General features: G+C 41.9%; 1 protein-coding gene across 1 annotated transcript; it reads left to right on the top strand.

Annotated features, from left to right (window-relative positions):
* Window positions 1-4,979: 4,979 nt before the first annotated feature.
* WBP2 (WW domain binding protein 2) lies at window positions 4,980-18,481 on the top strand. The gene is made up of 8 exons (XM_081850912.1): window positions 4,980-5,139; window positions 8,662-8,770; window positions 9,412-9,547; window positions 11,685-11,777; window positions 12,918-13,052; window positions 13,561-13,680; window positions 14,968-15,044; window positions 15,919-18,481. The coding sequence occupies exons 1-8, from the start codon at window positions 5,081-5,083 to the stop codon at window positions 15,970-15,972; spliced, it is 783 nt and encodes a 260-aa protein (XP_081707038.1). The 5' UTR covers window positions 4,980-5,080; the 3' UTR covers window positions 15,973-18,481.
* The last annotated feature ends 1,679 nt before the right edge of the window (window positions 18,482-20,160 follow it).

Here is a 20,160-nt window from a genome sequence, read left to right as displayed (position 1 = left end):
GCGACCTACTTTTCTTCTGTTTCTAGGATATCTTGATTTTAGTAGATAATTACAGTTCTTCATATAAATTGGGAAGGATGGAAAAATGAAACTTAGCTAGTTCAGAGACAGAACTGATTTTTACCATTTGAAGATTATTATTATTTACCTCATGGATTCCCTGACAATAACTGAATTGCTGAAATGCTTGTGTGTTTTATTAGCCCTGTGGTCTCAGCATTACAGTTATTTTCTGCAAGAGTTGTCTTCCAGTTATTCAGTTTGTTGCCTATCTGCCATGGGTGGATCTTTTACAAAATAAATGGCAACGTACTGGATACAGGGTGAAAAATATTATGAATTTGGTGAAACATGATGGTTAATTGTATGAGTTCACTTATCCCTGATGTCTGGGCTCATGCAGTTCTTCCTGCCTACCAGTAAGAAACGGTGAGGTCACCAAAGTTATTTTCTACTTCCCGTAATGGAAATAACTACAGCGCAATTGCTCACAATAGCAACACACACACACACACACACACACACACACCATCATTGGTCAGCATTATTAAAAATATGTTTTGGCATTTTCATCTTTCAGACAGATTACTTCCTGGTAGATATGCCTATAAATGCAGCCCTTACAATCTCACCTGTTGCCATTGGAATTAGTTATTGAAAGAATACTACAATGATCATGTTGTGATTTCTGTATTCTTACTGTATTCTTAAAAACACTTTGGGGATAAACTGGAACAATAGGAAATTTCACACTGAACCAAAATTGGCTGTATTAATTGTTCCTCCATGAGCAAAAAATAAAGCCAGTATATTTGCTTCCTTAGGTAATACTGTGCTGCTGTTTGTTTTTCACCCCAATTTTTGGGTGGTGGTAACCTTTCTGCTTTGTTTTATTATTTTTATTAATAATACACAGTTGTATAATCTAACATGTGTGAGGAAATAATAAGGAAAAAAGTTTAAAAGAATCTAGTTGCCATTAAAGAATATGCAAACATAATCCTGGTTTGTCTTTCTTTGCTAACCTCAAATGAATGAGCTTACTTTCTGCAATGTTTTCAATCAATACCAGTTTACTATGGGCAAATAATAACACTTTTGTGGATAGCAGCAGCCAACTATACACCATAAAGTTTGCACACCCATGTGTCTGCATTTATTTTTAATAAAATGAGGGCTTTATTTATTCGATTCATGCAGCATGTACATCCTCTTTGAAGAAAATAATCTGGATTAATTTCATAAAAATGGCTTGCAGTTTTTAAGTTCTACCACAAAATATCAAAGTAAGAGACTCGTGATTATTGTAACATGTGGCACTACAAAATTTCCACTAAAGTCAAGCTTAGCTGGTACGTAACCCAACCAGAGTAATCCTCATTATCCACATTATATAGATTCCACCTTCCATGAAAAATGGGAATGGATACAGCCTCTGCAATATTATTGTTTTGCAGTAAAAATCTTCATGCTCCAGTTTCTCATTTGTTTTGACTGCTGCCTATGATACTGGAATAATCTCACTGCAATAGCCAAGCAACTTCCCATAGCTACAGTGCTGATGGTGTAGCTGTTGATAATGCCACAAAGCAAGTTTTAGGATCAAGTTGTAAGGCAGTGAGCTTAACACAAACTGTCGCTGAAAGTAATGACCTCCCGTGACCTTCCTAGGACTCTGGGCGGGTTATATCCTGGTTTTTTTACGTGACAACGCATTAAAGATAAGTATTAAAAAACAAAAACAAGGTCAATTAAAGTGATAAGAAAAAAACAACCAAATAAAAATGCAGTAGAGATGGTGTAAACACAATTTAAAAAGCAGAATATACCATATCTGGTTTGAGTGTCCTATTTTAAATTTATGATTTTGTAATAGTTAAGTCTTTATTAGGTTATAGGGTTCTACAGCTACAGTCCAGTATGTACGATCCTGGCAAGTAAGTCCCATTGAACTTTTAAGCAGACACATAAAGGATTCTGCTGTAAAGGAGATGCATGTCTGGCCCAGATTAAGGGGTTGTATTTGTGGTTGTGGGGAGGGCAATGTAGTTTGGGGAGTATGGATTTAACTTTACTTCATTTTGCCCACCCACTTTCTGCCTAAGTGCTGAAGGTGGCAAACAGTTGAAAATGATAGCTTAGTGGCCCTCAGGACTTTCTCCAGACCATGTTGCTCAGTGGTCCTTCTCCATGCCCTCAACTACTGTTGCCTGGCTAAAACATGTCATTGAATTATTATAATGCTGCTTGTTTGCCTGAATGGAGCGGTGTGCATGTGTGGTGGAGATACAGGGTGGAACTCAACATTGACCAATGTTGAATGTTCTACCTGCACAAGCACATCAGCTTGCCAGATGGCACAATCATCCCTCCTCTATGTGTGCTGTTCTGGGGGTTTTCCCAACCATCCCCAGAACCAATTTTGCAGGGTGCCAACAGAGGAGAGAAAGGAAGCTCCATTGTGCAAGGATTTGTTAGGTGAATCATGCAAACAGAAACCTCTGGCTTTTGTATGGGTGGAATGTAACCTATTGTACAAGTCACATCCATTGCTCTGCCCACTTTTGCCCCTGTCTCCACCTACTTTTGCCTTGGGCCCTGCCCACCCCTAGAGCCAGTGTGGTGTAGTGGTTAAGAGCAGTGGACTCGTAATCTGGTGAACCGGGTTCGATTCCCCGCTCCTCCACATGCAGCTGCTGGGTGACCTTGGGCCAGTCACACTTCTCTGAAGTCTCTCAGCCCCACTCACCTCACAGTTTGTTGTGGGGGAGGGAAGGGAAAGAAGATTGTTAGCCGCTTTGAGACTCCTTCGGGTAGTGATAAAGCGGGATATCAAATCCAAACTCCTCTTCTAGCATGCGGCCCCTGAAGGATGCCAATGATTGAGTGCAGCCCCTTAAAATGAAAAGTGTCCCTTGTTATATGATGAAGATAATGAACTGGATGGGATATTCCCTGCAAAAGACAATACTGCTTCACTTCTGGGAAGACCCAGATCGTACTGTAGTTGAGTCTAACTAGGCTAATGAAGGGGTGGGCCCTCACTGTTTCACCTCTCTGCTGCAGTCAGATGAAATGGCCAGTGGGTGCAGTTTTGTAAGGGGAGGAGGACCCATAGATTGTGAGCCTGGGCCTGGCAGATGGTGAAAGCCTTGATGTCTCACCTCTCCCTATTAGGCTGCCACTTGGAAAAGCACTGGACAAAGAGAGTAGGAGCAGATGTCTACTTTGTTTATTTGTTTCAGCATTTCCTGGTTCTTCAGCTAATGTTAAGTGCATGAACCCAGCACATGAAGCCATGTGTAAACACAACATTGTAATCATTCTGAAACCAAGGGATTAAGACGGGCTAAAAAGCTACAGCTGTTGCTCTCTCATAATGACCAATCACAAATTTTATTTCTGCCAAACTGGCTAAAAATTAAAAATAATCCAGTTTCCATTCTGTTGCAACTCCAGTCTTCTCTCAAATAGGGCTTGCCAACTCTACCACAATTGCTAGTGAGGGATCAGTTGTGGATGTACATCCAGTTCTCGCTTACAGCCTCTTAATTTGGACTAAAGCCCTGGAAAAATGTGTGTTTTAGCCATGTGACTGAGCCAGCCAGGAAACTTCTCTGTTAAAAAAAATGGCATGAAACCACAACAAACTAAAATAGTAGTAAAAATAGCTTATAAAACCACTAAAGTGCCAATATCTTTTTTTTAAAAAGGTTAAATACCTGCTGTGAATTGCAGCTGTTCTCTTTGGCAGAAACACCAGAAATCAAGTTACTTGATTCATATGACCACTGCTGCTTACTGTTTATGTGGTCTTCATAGAATTAATCCAGTTTATTATACACAGTGAGAAACAAACAAATTTGGAGACAAGACAAATTTCAACAGAGTTCATTTGCTATAGTAAAACACAAAAGAGGCAAGCCATGTGACACTTTAAAGACTTACATTTGATTATGCTTTAAGTTTTTGTAGCCCAGAACCCACTGTCCCTATCCAGTATAATTTAAGCTTTACATTAAAATGACACAGGATGATGGGAACTGAAGTCCAGCAACATCTTCAGTGCCACAGGTTGCCCATCCCTGGTTAGGCAAAACAACTCAGGAGAACATTTCTGTAATTTGAGGGGGGTTTTCCCCCATGGCAGGGCTCAAGTTAAGTACAAAGGACAAGAGCTTCCAGGCTAACCTGCGGACCTCTAGATCAGTGCTTCTCAAACTATCTGATGCGGGCATTCCCCCACCCCACAAAATGTGCCAGGGTCAGTACCATATTTGGTCCTTGAAGCATCCCACCCAACCTGCGCTGTGAGTCGCTGCAGACCAGCAGCTAATGGCTTGTGGACCAGCACCAGTTGGTGGACCACCACCTTGACTAGCAATGCTCTCAATGACATTGAACTCCACTCCTGTTGGCTTTGACTGATGCAAGTCACGAATCCCACGAGGGCCACAAATGTCTCCCTCTCCCAGGGTTTCAGGTTTTACAACAATCTAGTAACAAACGAGCCATTTGCGCTGCACAGTTTGTAACTCCAACCATATCTGCAACAAGATTTCCCTTTTTTCCACAACCATGAGACTAGCATCAAGTCTTTTTTATTCTTTTTTTTTTTAAAAAAAATATTTTTATTAAAGATTTTCTTGGTTTACAAAAGTACATGCCTTCTCTCTCTCTCTCTTTGCGTAAGTTTTTTTTTTATTCTTATTCTCAAACGGCGGCAGCAGCATAGCTGTCAACTTTCAGATTTGAAAATAAGGGATCAGCAGCCTCACCTGTCCCGGAGACAGTCTATGGGATATCTAACAATCAGGGATAGCAGCGGGAAACGGCGCTGAAATAAGGGGATTTCCCGCAAAAAAAGGGAAGGTTGGAGCAGCAGGAGACGGTCCAGCGCCGAACTACATTTCCCATCATGCTCCATTTCCTCCCGCCCTCTTCCGGTCTCTGCGGTTCCCGGAGCGCGGCTACGCCGGAAGCCGTGAGCAGAGCCTGCGCAGCGCTTTCTTCCCAACATCGTTCTGCGGAGGCCGGCGGGAGCGTGTGCATCAGGGGGTCCCTCAGCTGCTTGGCGGCCATGGCGCTGAACAGGAACCATTCCGAGGGGGGCGGTGTCATTGTCAATAACAGCGAAAGGTGAGCGGGTGCGGCAGCTGTGTGTGTGTGTGTGGACGGCACTTGGCCGCTTCTGTTCCCTTACTACGTTGTGTGTGTATATATATATATGTGTGTGTGTACAGTGGTACCTCAGGTTACATACGCTTCAGGTTACAGACTCCGCTAACCCAGAAATAGTACCTCGGGTTAAGAACTTTGCTTCAGGATGAGAACAGAAATCGCGGCGCGGCAGCAGCCGGAGGCCCCATTAGCTAAAGTGGTGCTTCAGGTTAAGAACAGTTTCAGGTTAAGTACGGACCTCCGGAACGAATTAAGTACGTAACCTGAGGTACCACCGTGTGTGTGTGTGTGTGTGTGTATATATATATATATATATATATATGCCGTGTATAGCGCTGCGTCTGATGGGGGTCGCCCCGCCCAGGGGCGGGGCAGCAAATGTTTACCTTCCCATTTCGCTCGGCCCGTCCGTCTTTTCTTCCTTTTTCTGGAAATACTGTATTAAAACCCTGAATCCTGTTGGGGGATTCAGGCATCGGCACCTTTACTGCTGCTCTCTGGATTAAAGGAAGAAGTTTGCAACTGTTCCCCAACCCTTTGGACGAGTGGGGGGGGGGGAGGACTAATACATAAACTAGGGCAGCGAGGGGTCCTTGGGAAGCTCGCTAACCCGATGTGTTTTGTCTCTGCTCCAAAGCATACCTGCTAGTTGGAGGTCTGCTACAGTGCCTGAGTACTGAGCTTCCACCCTTGACACAAATCTGTAAATCAGTGGAGTCTAGGATGGTGTTTTGAAAGCATTTTTGCTCCCAGTGATTTGTGGTGACTCTTTCTGTAAGCTGGGGTAGGGGAACCTCTAGAAATTCTGTTGGACTTAAACTTCCATTGTCCCAGACTGGGACTGCTGGGAGTTGGGAGTCTTGTCAACGTTTGGAGGGCCGTAGCATCCTCATCCTTGCTGTCAATTAACCATGTGTTATGTGAAATAATATTTCCTCTTGTCTATTTTGAACACGCCACAACTTAATCTCGCTGTCCTGAGCCTTTAGCATTTTGAAGGAAGGAGAGACAACACTTTCCCCCCTCTATTTTCACAAGTTCATTAATGTTCCTTCCGAGGTTTCGCAGTTGAGGGTTTGCAGTTGTTTCTCTCTAAGATTCAGGTTCCCTTCTAATTGGGATTGACTGCTAAACCACTCTGAGAATTGTAGCTGTGTGAGAGGAATAAAGGTCTCCTAACAACTTTCAGCAGCTTAACAAATTACAGTTCCCAGGATTTTTTGGAGGAAGTCGGGACTTTTTAAAGTGATGTAGTGCTTTAAATGCATAGTGCAAATGGGACCAATGAGTAGTTGGTATCCACAGCCAGGTAGTGGATCCAGGATGCTGGAGGGCAGGAACACGAGAATATGCAGTTTCATAATATTTGGTTGTTTAGAAAGTTGACATTACCTGTGAGTTCATGGGCATCTGGCAGAAGAAGCTACCCTCTACCACTCTCACGTTTTTTGTTCTGCCCTTTTGTAATTAAGTGTCTTGGTTACTACTCATATCGGATTTCACAACTTGGTCATGTCTGTAGATAAGATTTCACAGCCTTTGCTCATCTTCTCCAGGCGTGGAAGTAATTAATGCTGAGCTCTAATCTTCCACAGTAGGAAATTAAATTCCAAGGTTGCTGTTGCCTCTTGCTAGTACCAGTTTATGTAATGGGAATACTGCAGAAGGAGCTATCACATTTGGTGCTTCATACACTTCTGCTGTAGGAATGAATCTATTCTTTAGAAACCCTGAGGTTTAAATTATTAAGTCATAGTATAAAGGGATTACATCTACAAGTGAAACTAGCAACTGGAAGGCTTACAGATGCCATCTTTGTACTGTACAGTATTGCAAATACATTTTCAAGGAGGTGTTTTCCACTATCCTCTCCTCACTATTATTTTCCTTCCACCTCCTGCTGCTCCCTGTATTTGTAGCAAAATGCTGTGGGGCAGCAACTGCCTGGCACAGCACAAATATGGATGAAAAGCAGCACTGCACCCTGGAGATGGCAGCACACACACATGGGTATATCAACAATTTCCTCTGTGTATGTTTTTCTTCCTGAAACAGTTGGCAGAGTTTGTTGCAGGGTATATAAATGTGCTGCAGATGGTGGTGGCCAAAGACAATGGAGGGATGGAACAGGAGCATCATTGGAAGAGCAGAAATGAGATGGTGAAAATTCACCTGCATAGAGCCTTATTATATGATTTATTAACTGAACATTGCAGAGCAGTTTATACACCATCATCAGTTTCACAGGTTCCTACAATGTTAGACAATGCTAATGACAGTACCTCCCCTCTTTCAAACTATATAGTCACAGTGTTTCCTAACAGTAGATGAGTAGGGGTCCGGTGGGACTTGAAGTGATCTTTGTGTTCATATTGCATAAACTGGATTCAGTGGTACCTCGGGTTAAGTACTTAATTCGTTCTGGAGGTCTATTCTTAACCTGAAACTGTTCTTAACCTGAAGCACCACTTTAGCTAATGGGGCCTCCTGCTGCTGCCGTGCCGCCGGAGCACAATTTCTGTTCTCATCCTGAAGCAAAGTTCTTAACCCGAGGTACTACTTCTGGGTTAGCGGAGTCTGTAACCTGAAGCGTATGTAACCTGAAGCATATGTAACCCTTGGTACCACTGTACACTGAAATGGCTCATAAAATCACCACCACCACAAAAAGCCGTGTGGAATTCCCACACTGTATGTAGGCCCTTCTTGATAAGATATTGCCTGTTGGGACATGTAAAATATGGAGTGAACAAAAGTTGCCATTGCAAGTTGAATAGTTCTGGCAGTGTCATGGCCCTGTTCAGGAGTTCAGCCTGATCACTGGAGAGCTAAATATGTATAGAATAATGGATGTGTGCTGACTCTGCCTCCCACATTCTCTGCATGCCAGGTGCACACCCCCCCCCAAACTTTTTAGTGTAAAGGTTTGAAGTGGGCATTTGTTTGTTCAGCTGACTGCAGTTAGAAGCCTCTGTGAGATCAGGAATCCTGATTGTACAGGATTCCTGATTGTGTGGTAGCTCTTAACCACATTCAGCTGAACATGGTTAGATGCCCCCTTCATATGATTATTTTTGGCGTGGAAGGGGGGGTACATCCAATGTGCTGAGTACATTGGCTGTGGGGCCAGTACATGTACCAATGAGGGCTCCTGTGCACATTTAGCCCTCCTGTGTTCAATCTGAACAGCTGAATATGAGTCAAAGATACCAGCTTTGCTGTTGCTATGCCTCTTTAGCTAATTAAATTTTGTGTTAGTTTTGTGTTCACTCTCCTATTTCTTTTTGTTCAACCCAACAGACAATCAGCATGTTTGTACATGTGTTTAGTAACATGGACACATTGCATATGGGTTTCACTTGGTGAATGAGGCTGGGTGATGATCTGAAATTTGTCAAACTCCACGTTATCTAACCTATAGAGAAATCATTACTAAAGAGTGAATCCGTGTACCAAACACCTCTTTTTGTGTGTGTATAGCATCTTGATGACCTACGATCACATTGAAATGACATTCCATGATATGGAACACATGCCGGATGCATTCAAAGGGACCAAGAAAGGCAGTGTCTTCATGACCCCATATCGAGTAAGTTGGCAAACATGTATTTGGTATGTAAAATTCTAATATGAAGAGTGAAGACTATAGAAACAGACCACATGATTCTTCAGTGCTTGTTTTCCTCTGAAGCTCCATGATGAATTGACGTTTTGAATCCCAGCTAGCTATCTGAAATATCTTTACTTGTGAAGCCAAGCATATTGATGCAAAGAAGTAGGAGGGTTGGATGGAGAGGAGGAGATATGATAGTTATGATGATGGTAATAAATTCAATTTCTTATTTGCCCTTTTCCACATGGTCCCAGGGTGGGGAGGGTGAGTGGCTCCTGTTACTTGGAAGTACCGTGAGAGGTGGATTTTTCCAGGGCTACGCTTGTTCACGTAATAAATCCATTAACCTTCTTGGGGGGGGGGGTGTGCTATGAAAGTTTCTGGAAAGAGGTGAGCAACAATGACAGCTTATGTGTGTTTCTGAAATGCATTGCTGCATCAGTAGTATCAGTTGAATGAATGGCTTGGCTATTGTTCTAATGAATACATGACCTGTGAAATTCTTCATTTTGAAAGCCCACTTTAGTTTTTCAGATTTTAGCTTCTAACAGTAAGATGGCTTTTTATTCTGATGCTAAATGTACCTTTTAAAGGAGATGTATTCTTTTTGCCTGCAGGTTATCTTTGTGTCTAAAGGAAAAGATGCAATGCAGTCTTTCATGATGCCCTTTTATTTGATGAAAGAATGTGAGATTAAACAGCCAGTTTTTGGAGCAAATTACATCAAGGGGGAAGTGAAAGCAGAGGCAGGAGGTGGGTATCATACCAAAGCCATTGTGTTTGGTGATGCATTCAGTTTCTGACTTGAATTAGAAAGTGAAGAACTAGCAAAGAATTTGGATTCTTATGGACCACATGACAGCTTTATTACCAGCAACAAACTTCTCTTAAGAGCGTAAGAATTGCAGTGCTGGATCTGATGAAACAGCATTTATTCCAGCATTCATCTTCACCACTGGCCTGTCAGATGCTCCAGAATCTGATGATTCTGCACCAGTTTAAACATGTTGGTTTATATTTTTAGCTATGGATTTTTCTAAATCTGTTTTAAAAACTTTGTGCGCTTGGGGAGCCACTACAGTATCTTCTGCTAGTAAAATCCTTAAGAGTAGTCATGCTTTGTGTCAAAAGATACTGAATATGCATGCGTCCTGAACCTTCTGTTAGCCCAGTGCCTTTTATTAGAGGACCCCAAGTTGCAGTGTTAAGAGAGTGGATAATTGTATGGGAGACCCCCTCCCTTCGGCCTTCAGAACTTCCTGTAAAGAATTCACTGAACCCACACATTTCTTCCTGTCCTGTTCTCGTCATTCTTTATCCTAGTCCTTGCCAAAAATATTACTTCTATGAAAAACCAAATATTGCATTTCTAGACGTACATGCCGTTTGACCAAACTGCGGGAGGCAGTGGAAGGCAGAAATGCCTGGCGTGCTCTGGTCCATGGGGTCACGAAGAGCTGGACACGACTAAACGACTAAACAACAACAGAAGTACATGCCAGAACTGCAGTATTGATTATTTTAATCTGTCCAGTTAGGTCTTTAGAGAGAGTTGGGATTACCTTTGCAGAAATGGTTTCTAACTTTACTTGCAAGCAGTTGAGCTCAACTAGGTACGTCGGAAAAGTTCAAAATTCAGTGTGTCAAAACTCTTTTTTGGCAACAAAACTGTAAGGAAAATTTTGTCCCATTCCTTCTCTACCTTTGTACTTCTAATGAAGCAGGATGTCACAGGAAAAAATGAGCTCATGCTCCACTTTGCAGATAATAAAACTAAATCAGCCAAATTATTTTATCTATTTAGCATCCTTAAATGGCTCACAATGAACAGCAGTCCAGGTCCCACAGGATTTAAGAAAGGCAATTGAGCTATAACTTTATCTTGGCTGTAGCCTTATCTCTTTTGTCTGTGTAACTCTATTTCTTCATTTCAAACCTCAAACTTAATTCACTAAAAAGCACTTGAGCAGCATTTGCTTCTGTACAGTATGAGAGAGGCTTTTGCCAAAAGTTAGATTAGCAATCTTCCATCCCACTCTGACTTCTGTCATTCTTACAATGTATTAAAAGGCGGCAATTCTAAAGACACTTCCCCAGAACTGTTCCCTTTTATGAATATATTGCCTCCACACATACTTGTGTCTCAAGTTTAATAGACACTTAGTCACATGTAGTGTATTGTCAGCAGTGGCCTGGATGATATACTCTGTTTGTTTCTAAAATGGGAAGTTCTCTTATCATTAATTTTATTTCTTTAAGCAAAGGGATCTTTTGTGAGCCTTATGATATACTTCCCATTTAATTTCTTGTCAAATGATTATAATTCCAGACTGATCTGTGGCTAGCTAGTGAGGGGAGTTGTAGAGTCTTTTTAGCAAATTGAATTTGCCCTTGCTGACTCAGAATAAATCTAATCTTGTTGATATTTAAGGTTGGCAGACAGAATTTTGTTGTCCTTTGTTGTCCTTTAACCACATTCTAAGGGATGTGTTTCAGATTCATGTACCTTTCAGTCTTTTGACTCCACTCAGCTTGCAACCGTCTTAAGGACCTAAGATAAGATAAAAGCCAAGTTACGTTTTGCATCCAGAAAATTGCAACTCTACTTTTATGATAAATTACATAAATCAGAGATGGGTGGTTTTTGCTTTTAAACCATTTTTATTACCAGCAAATTTCCAGCTTGATAAAAACAAATATTACAAGCCATTCTTTCATATACAAAAGAATATCAACTCTTCACATCAGAGAAGTGCATTACTTTGTCTCAAGGCAAATTAAAGAGAAACAAATCTTCATGTTTGGATACTGAATAACACTTGCTTTATAGAACAGCTTGATAACAGATACTCCCATTCCATTCTTACAGTTTATTTCCCCTTTTCCCTAGGAGGTTGGGAAGGATCCACAACTTTCAAAATGACGTTCTCCGCAGGAGGTGCCATTGAATTTGGACAACGTATGCTGCAAGTAGCATCTCAAGGTACTCACTGTTTTTTGGTAAAAGAAGCCAGTTCCGCTAAATATAGTCTGAATATATTTTGCTGAAAAGAAGGAGTGTGCGTGTGTGTGTGTTGGAGAGAAAGGCAGAGAGAGAGAAATTAAAATATAGCTGAGTGATTTAAGTTATTTGAGAAATTCTAAGGGTTTGGGGTAAAATTGAACTTTGACAGTACTTCGATTGAATAGCTTGCTTTGAAAGCTCCTCCTACTAGGAGAGAAAATAACAGCTATTGTAGCTACAGAATCAGTAAAGTGAAAGCCATAGTGAAATAGAGGACGAGATGGTTGGACAGTGTTCTCGAAGCTACCAACATGAGTTTGACCAAACTGCGGGAGGCAGTGGAAGGCAGGAGTGCCTGGCGTGCTCTGGTCCATGGGGTCACGAAGAGTCGGACACGACTAAACAACAGCAAAGTTGCAGCTTTTCATTGACCCTATTTGCAAAAAACAAAGCCACTCTTGGTATTCAGCATCTCAGAGACACTCTATTATGTGTGGCACTAGGCAGGCACAATAGATGCTTTCACACCTGACCTAGCCCTTCAAACAGGATTTCTCTCCTCCACCCTAGCTCATTGCCATTATGACCTGTTGTTCCTTATACACGCTGGTTATCAAAGGACAGTCCAAGGTCCTTCCAACTCCCTAATATGCACTGCTGCCTTTTTCCTCAACATCTTTTTCAGTCAGCCGCTCCTGCTGCTTCCCAATAATTCCAAATGGCTGATAGTTATGGGAGCTGGGTCTCCTTCCTTGGCTTATTTGCTCAGTAAAGCATTTCTTCTTGTCATCTTTCCCTCCATCCCCACCTGAGGGGTGCATGAACACTAGGCATCAGGCCAGACAATTTACATTGCTGAATATTTCCTCTTTTCCTACTGCACCAGACTCCTCATGCCAACTAAGATCTTTGTACAGCGCGTGCTCCAAACTCATTAAGATTTCATGGTGGTGTTGTAAGATATGGCAAGCCGTTTAATTTATTCCTCTCACCCACTGCAGATTTTTTTACATTATAATAGCGAGTTTCAAATTTGTTGAAGTTGGTGCCCTATAGTGTTTTTGGCTGAAGTGTTTTTGAAACTGACACTGATCTAATTTCCTTTCCTTTGTTTTGCAGCCTCAAGGGGTGAGGTCCCCAATGGAGCTTATGGTTACTCATACATGCCGAATGGGGGCTATACCTTCCCACCACTTGCTGCCAATGGGATATACCCTACTCCCCCGGGGTATCCATATCCTCCACCACCTCCGGGTGAGTATTGAAAGTGGGAGAGGGAAAATCTAGTTAAATTATTTTTTTTAAAAAAAAAAATTGAAAATGAGAGAAAAGAATAGAGCTCATTTGCTTTGTCTTGATTTCTGGCTACTCCCTTGTTAAATGTGGGCCACTTTTGTTTTGCTTGAAAGCACTTACTTTTAATAACTACAGAGTTCCCACAGAAAACTCAGCCTATTCCTAGTACTTTCCATAATGATGAGTGTCTTCAGATGCCATGAGATAGTTATCATGGCATAAGGTAGTCATCATGGTGTGAAGTAACTTTGAACTTCGCATTTTATCTGCCATAACTTGCCAGGCACAATACAGAAAAATGGTTTGCTGGTGACAGGGTTGAATCTGACAGGCTCTTCCTCTAAGATTCCCTGTTTTTAATAATATAGACATTGTTTTAAAATATATTGTATCAGCCAGAAGGTATATGGTTTAGTGATGCATTACAAAACTCTCTCTGCAAACACTTTATTCTTCCTTGGAGCAGAATTGTATCCTGGTCCCCCAATGGATGAAGCCATGGGATACATGCAGCTTCCTCCCCCTCCCTATCCAGGGCCCATGGAACCGCCTGTCAGTGGTCCAGACCTTCCTTCGACTCCAGCAGGTAAGAGAGGTGCCAGGATGGCTGCATCACATATCCTCTGAACAGTGACATATCTGTAAAGGGCCTTCAAGCCTGGATTCAGCAGGATTCACTAGACTTTAAAACAGCCTGAATAATGTTTATTTAGCTTCTCCTTGCAAACTTCCTAAAGGGGGGGGGGTGTTTTGGAGAGCAAAACTTTAAAGGGCATCTTTCTAAAAATGGTACAGTTGAGGTTTCATGTTAAACATCATGTTCTAACTCCAGAGCTAGCACAATCTGTTTACAAAGAAATGATTGTTTCCTCGCTGCCAACTTTGCAAATGCAATTAATGCAATAAGGGAAAATAGAGGTTTTCTTCTACATTTTGGGTCATCAGGAAAGGGATAAAAACACAGCAGCTGCTCCATCAGACGAGCCAGGCAAGGGTTGAACTTTGTTTACCATAGCAACGACATAGAATAACATGGCTATAATAACAGCACTAGCTTTGCTTATTTGGTGTCACTGTGTAATACAGATTAAACAAGAACTACACACAGAGAGAGAAGGTTTTGTAGGAATTTTTGAGGGCTGAAATAGATGCAGATCTGTGTCACCACTGAAGAGTTGCAAAATGGCAGAGAGCGCTTAGTTTACAGTGACAGGTGGGAGGCAGTTACTTAAACCTTTTCTTTCCCACTGTGTTCATCCCTGTAATCCCCCTTTCTCCCTCCTCCTCCACCAACACTTCCATCTCCTGACAAATGCTTCAGAATCCAGGCTGGGAAACAAGGTTGTTGGGGGAAGAATTTAGCACTGCACTTCTGGCCTGCCACTCCTCTACTTCAAATTGCACCCTCCTTCTGCCACTTTGCAGCTGTTTGGCAATGATTCAACTTTCCAAACTGGAATCTGTCACAGATTTCTCGTTTGGCTCTTAGGACAGAACTCCTGTTATACAATCACAGATCTTTCAGCAGATTCCTACAGTGGGTCTGACTTTGATGCTTTGCGATCGGTAATTTACAAAAAAAAAAGCAGTTTATAAAAAGAACCAAACAATAAGATGATAAGTTAGAGCAGTTAAAAACAAATATTTTAAAACATCAACAAATAAAAACCAATGAATGGCAAACTAAAAACAGATTAAACAAGCACCAGCATTCTATATAGATGGCTACGCTTATCTAAACAAAAAATGTATTTATCAGGCACTGAAAAGAGGAAGTGAAGGTGCCTGACTGATGTCAGCAGGCAGGGAGCCTCACCTGAGATGCTGCAATTGCAAATGCTGATCCTACCTAACCATGATGATTTTCTTCCAGCTGAAGCCAAGGCTGCAGAAGCTGCTGCAAGTGCTTATTACAACCCAGGCAACCCACACAACGTCTACATGCCAATGGTACGCTTTGCACCTTGCCCTGCATGTCAATGCAGTCTTAGAAAGGAAGGGAAGATTGGGCACATAGTATTCCATCTTGCTCTCGTCATCTCTTCCAGCCATATTGTACTGTTGGTAAATAAGACAAATTAATGTGGGTGCAGCAGTCAAAGAGCAGGAGAGGGCAAGGGATGCATTGAGGATTTTGTGAAATAGATTCTGGTGGCAAAAAAAGAGCAGGACTTGTTTCCCACCGTAGGGCAGCCTTCTCCAGCAGTTTTAGACGGCAACTCGCATCACTCTTGACCAATAACTATTAATCCTGGCTGGGGCTGATACAGTAGTCCAGCACCACCTGGAAGGTGCTAGGTTGGCAAAGGTTCTTTAGTTCAATACAAGAAATGTCCATGTAAATTCAAGAAGATGTTTCACATATTCTCATAACTCGTTAATCACTTGAATAGTACTCTTCATGCAGTCTTCATAGCACTCCTTAGTGAATTTATTGTAGAGCAGAGGTTGTTTTGGAGTTCGCAAGCCTAACAATATTTATTTACTTCAGGGCTGGGAAACTTCGGGGGGGGCATGTGCCAGTGGTGAATGGAGCTACAGCCAAAAGCGAGTACCAGGGGAGAGACAGATTGCTGTTGCCAGAGGGCTTACAGGGGGCTCCCTGCTCTTCCTCCTTTTGTGCAGTCTGTTTCAGCTCCACCCCCCTGCATCCTAATAAAATTTGGCCACATACAGCCCTCAGATCACAGGTTCACCAACCTTGATTTACATATTTGAGTGCTCTGAAGTAGTAAATTGGATTGCTCCTTCATGGTTGGCATTGTTTATGAGGTAATGAACTGAAGTTAATTCACACAATCTCTCCCCCTCTCTCTCATTTTAGGACCAGCCTCCTCCTCCTCCTTACTTTCCTCCAGAAGACAAGAAAACCCAGTAAACAGCCACCATACACTGTTTCATTTTTGCCATTTGGCTAAATGTTGATTAGGGATATGACAATGGTAAGGACCATTTAACCTCCCTCTTGTACACGTAACTCCCACAAACAGCAGTGGTAGATACGTGCGGCATTAGAAAAGAGATCTAACATTTTCCTGGATTGTCACATATAGAACTAAAAATATATTGTTTTCTTCTGTATGGTTCTTTCTCCATGTTGATGATATAATGGAGAAAGAGTTTTGTTCTTCCTCTCCCATCCCATCTTTCAACTGTCCTGGAGAATGTTCCTTCCTGAACAAAGACCACTTAAACCGAAAACTTAACCAACAGCTATTGAATTAGATAGGTGTTGACACTCTGACTGTGTTGACCAGCTCTTTCGTGGTGACACTTCGGAAGAAAATCAACTTTGTGATCTACTAGACAATCCTTAGTTGCATGAACCCCCATTCTGTTGTGACCAAGGAAGTGCACTGATCTCTTGACAAGATCATCTGGTTCTATTTGGACACTGGACTCTTCTGCCATTTCTTCCGCAAGATGCATGTATGGTGGAATGTACGCATCGTCTTTTAATTTTGAACATTCCTGTTGAGTCACTTATGCATCTTGGTCCTTTTCTTTCATACAGCAACAACAACAACAACAACAACAAAACATTGGCTGCAAAGTTCTGGCAGTAAAACATCATACCTCTATGGTAAAATTGGTAATTTATTTGACCATGCGGTTTGATCAGTTACCTAAACACTAATTTCATCTTAGCAGCTGAAAGCATTTCTAGGGAAGAAGATGGCTTGTATTTTGATCTATTTATTTAATTAGTTTTGTTTGATTTTATTTGTATGTTTTTTATCCCTAGCATTCTGAGCATGTCATAATCTGAGGCTAAGCATTTCCCCTTTGATTGCTGATGCTCAAAAGCCAATTTAATTCAACTCAGAGAGGCAGAGAAAGATCACCTTCTGGACTGGGGATAACTTAGATGATGTCTAAACTGACAGATGGGGAAATAAGAAAAGTCTCTTGGAGTTTTCTGCATCTTCGGTTTCCTTTCTGAGGCAGAATATTAGCAATTGGTTTTGAATAGCAGTAGCCCTTTGATGCACGGAGCATAGCAGACTTCCAAAGATCTCAGAAACCCATTTACGGGAATATTTGGAATTTGGTATATGCTGACAGAGCTGTATGACCCAGCATGCATGTGTTACCAGAAATCTGTTTCATTAGCATCACTTGTGACTTACACCAGAATAAAATCAGAATCTGATTTGTACAAAAATCTTCCCTCTTCCCCTGTAATCTGTGACGCAGAGGAAGTGCTTCAAATCATGGCTCTCTCAAATGCTAACTAACTGAGCCCATGCAGAAAACCTTGGGCATCTGTTCACAATTGCTTTGATCCTGGGTATCCGGCAGTGTTTGAGACCACCCTAGTTAACTCCAGCTTTGTGCACATTGCGACACTGTTCCACTTAGCAAGGGATGCCAACTGCTTCCTGTTGTCGTTGCTGCAGAGATGTCCCAAGGAAAAACACAGGTAGTATCTGTGGCCAAAATTAGGGCAAAGTAGGGTGGCTTAACTGCATGCCTCTGCAGTGCTTGATTTGTGCTCCCCTGACTTAGCTGTCTGTTTCGTTTTGAATAACATTCCTGACCTTGTGATTTATGCCAGGGGGTGGAAGTGCGAACTTGTTTAGTCTTTAAAATGTCCCTATTTGCATTTATTGCAGTTACCGCACTATGCTGCAAAATTGAGTGACAGCCAAGTGGATGAGAATCTTGAGTTTCTGCAGGAATCAAATTTAGTTTGTGTGCTTTTTTGAATAGTGGGAAAGGTGTTTCCTGCAGGAGCTCAAAAAACACCCTGTACTAATGAAGCTTGCTGAGATACTAGATGTGTGATGCCCCAGATAGACAAAAGTCCATTTCTGGAGTCCTTAGTTTGAATTTTCAAATGCTTTCTAGCTGACAAGTGATGTTAATGCGTGTGCACGCCCCTTTCCCATCTAATGCACTGACTTTTTTCTAGAATTGCTATTTAAACTGCAGTGATGTAAAGAAATGATTATTTAAAGAATTGTATTTTGGGGAAGTTCTATCGATACCTTATGGATGTGAAGTGGGTCTTCTGAATGCAAGGCTGACTTTTGATTTGCTCAAGACTGTGAAGTAAAGATAACTTACAACAACTCTCTGTGGCTCATTGTGACTGCATATTTGGGTGGGCAGCTGTTTTGCTGTGGTGAAATCGCCTTCACAGGCTTTCAGATGGAAGAGTCGTTTTACAAATAAAGCCCGGGTTGCTTGTGCAGGGTGATTCTCTTTCTGTGTCTTCCACTGATTTCTGTCACAACTGAAACGGAGTTAGTTAATTCCATCAGACCTTGTTTAAATAAATTGCATGGTTTTAGATATTCTTGCAGAAGCCAGCTAAAAAAGAATTTGCATAAATGTATTCACAACTCAAGTGGAACACAATAAAGTGTATCATTTTTTCTGGATTTGCTTAACTATTTCACTGGGTGTCTTTTAACTTGGACTGTCAACAAAACTACCATAGAGATATCGAGCACTCCCAAGTTAATTCCCCTGTCAAAGTCTCTCAGCACACAGAGTGCTCTTCTCCCTGAACACTCCTGTTCTGAATCAGATGGTTCTTGTGCCCTTATGTGTGTTTACTTCACTCCTCCACCAGAAGATTGATGCAAGCCACAACAGAGGTTCAAAGGATCAGATGAGGTGAGGAGGAGAGGAAAGGCAGAAGAGGGAGTGGTGGATCAAAATGGACCCTGAAGTTGCCACCTTCCTCTCTCCAAACTTTTCTTTGAAACTCTTTATTACATTTGTAACCTGCCGTTCATACCAGATGTGGAGAGACTACACCTTACAAGAAGTATGGTGCTGCTGTTTTCAGTGGCAGTCCCCCAAATAGACACACATAATGTGTCCGGTGTCATTGTACTATGTGCTTTCCCCCACCAGTGCTCTGTGTCGCTGGCTGGTATGGGTAGGGAAATTCACGAAATAAAAGATGGTGGGGCATGGGCAGGTTTTAGTACATGCTACAGAGGGGAAACACTCCTGACTGCTTCCAATTATACAACAGTCACCCCATGGGAGTTGTCAGTAACACTTCCACGTGGCAGCTCTGTGGTGGCGGTTATGAAATGACCTTCAAGTTCCCTTCAGAGGAAGGCAAGAGTTCCTGTTAATCACTCATGAAAAAAGGCACATTTTGGCCCATGAAGCTCTTGCATGAAAAAAATCTAGAGTAGAATCTCTAGCACACCTTTTGCTCCTCCTGGTAGGAGGCACATTTGGCACTTCAATATCCAGAAATGAAGGCGACTTGGAACCTACCATATTTGTGCTGGTGACTTCAGGCTGTTTCTCCCTGAAGCAAGTTCAAGGAATCCATGAAGTCTGCTCTCACCTCTCATCACATTCGCCTTCAGGTAGATGGAGTAAGCAGCGCCACACCTGAAGAGATGGACACCCGCTTGATATTGCATTCATTTGTTGAAACAGTTTTTATGCCATTAACCACAATTGTCTCTAAGCAAATTACAAGGGTACAATACAAAAAGTAAAAATTGGAGGTATAAAATCAAACTTCATTTAAAATGTCTGATGCAATAAAGAAATCTTCAGCAGGAGCTAGAAATTCAGTAGGGCAGGGTCCTGTCTGATTTCAGCTAGAAAAGAATTCTGTAAAATTGGGCTTGCAACACTAAACACACAGCGCCTGGTGGGTAAGGTTACTAACAGTGACTGGCCCAAAGGTCTCCATGATCAGGGAGAGATATAAAGAGTTAATGCAATGATGGCATTGGTGGCAATGTCTGTTTCTGGGGGTCTATTGTTCAATAATATGTGACTGGAAGATGACATAGTCGTCTCAGTGATAATGAAAAATTACCAAAGATAATTTGATAATTTGCACAATTCTGGAACTGTTATTTACACACACCATGCACATGTTGCCAGTGGAGGCTGGTCCACTAAGGCATAATCCTCCCAGGAGAATGCCAAGCAATTAAAAAGCCCTCCAAAATCTGAAAGCCACAATTTCCTGTCTACGTACACTTTTTACTTCTCACATAAGTTCTGCAAACGTTTCTGTCAGTCAGCTCTGTGCAGCACTCAGCCTAATCCCAAAATCCAGCTGTAGCGAAGAAGG

Source organism: Podarcis erhardii (genome assembly GCF_964252035.2).
Source record: "Podarcis erhardii genome assembly, chromosome: 2".
Lineage (NCBI taxonomy): Eukaryota > Metazoa > Chordata > Lepidosauria > Squamata > Lacertidae > Podarcis > Podarcis erhardii.
Note: the sequence above shows the minus strand (reverse complement) of the source record. Positions and strands in the feature narration are given on the sequence as shown.

Excerpts from the sequence above, each read along its gene's own strand:
- WBP2 (XM_081850912.1), top strand. The coding sequence starts at position 5,081 with ATGGCGCTGAACAGGAACCATTCCGAGGGGGGCGGTGTCATTGTCAAT. Across the intron at positions 8,771-9,411 it reads TCTTCATGACCCCATATCGA|GTTATCTTTGTGTCTAAAGG; the intron begins GTAAGTTGGCAA and ends TTTTGCCTGCAG. Across the intron at positions 13,681-14,967 it reads CCTTCCTTCGACTCCAGCAG|CTGAAGCCAAGGCTGCAGAA; the intron begins GTAAGAGAGGTG and ends ATTTTCTTCCAG.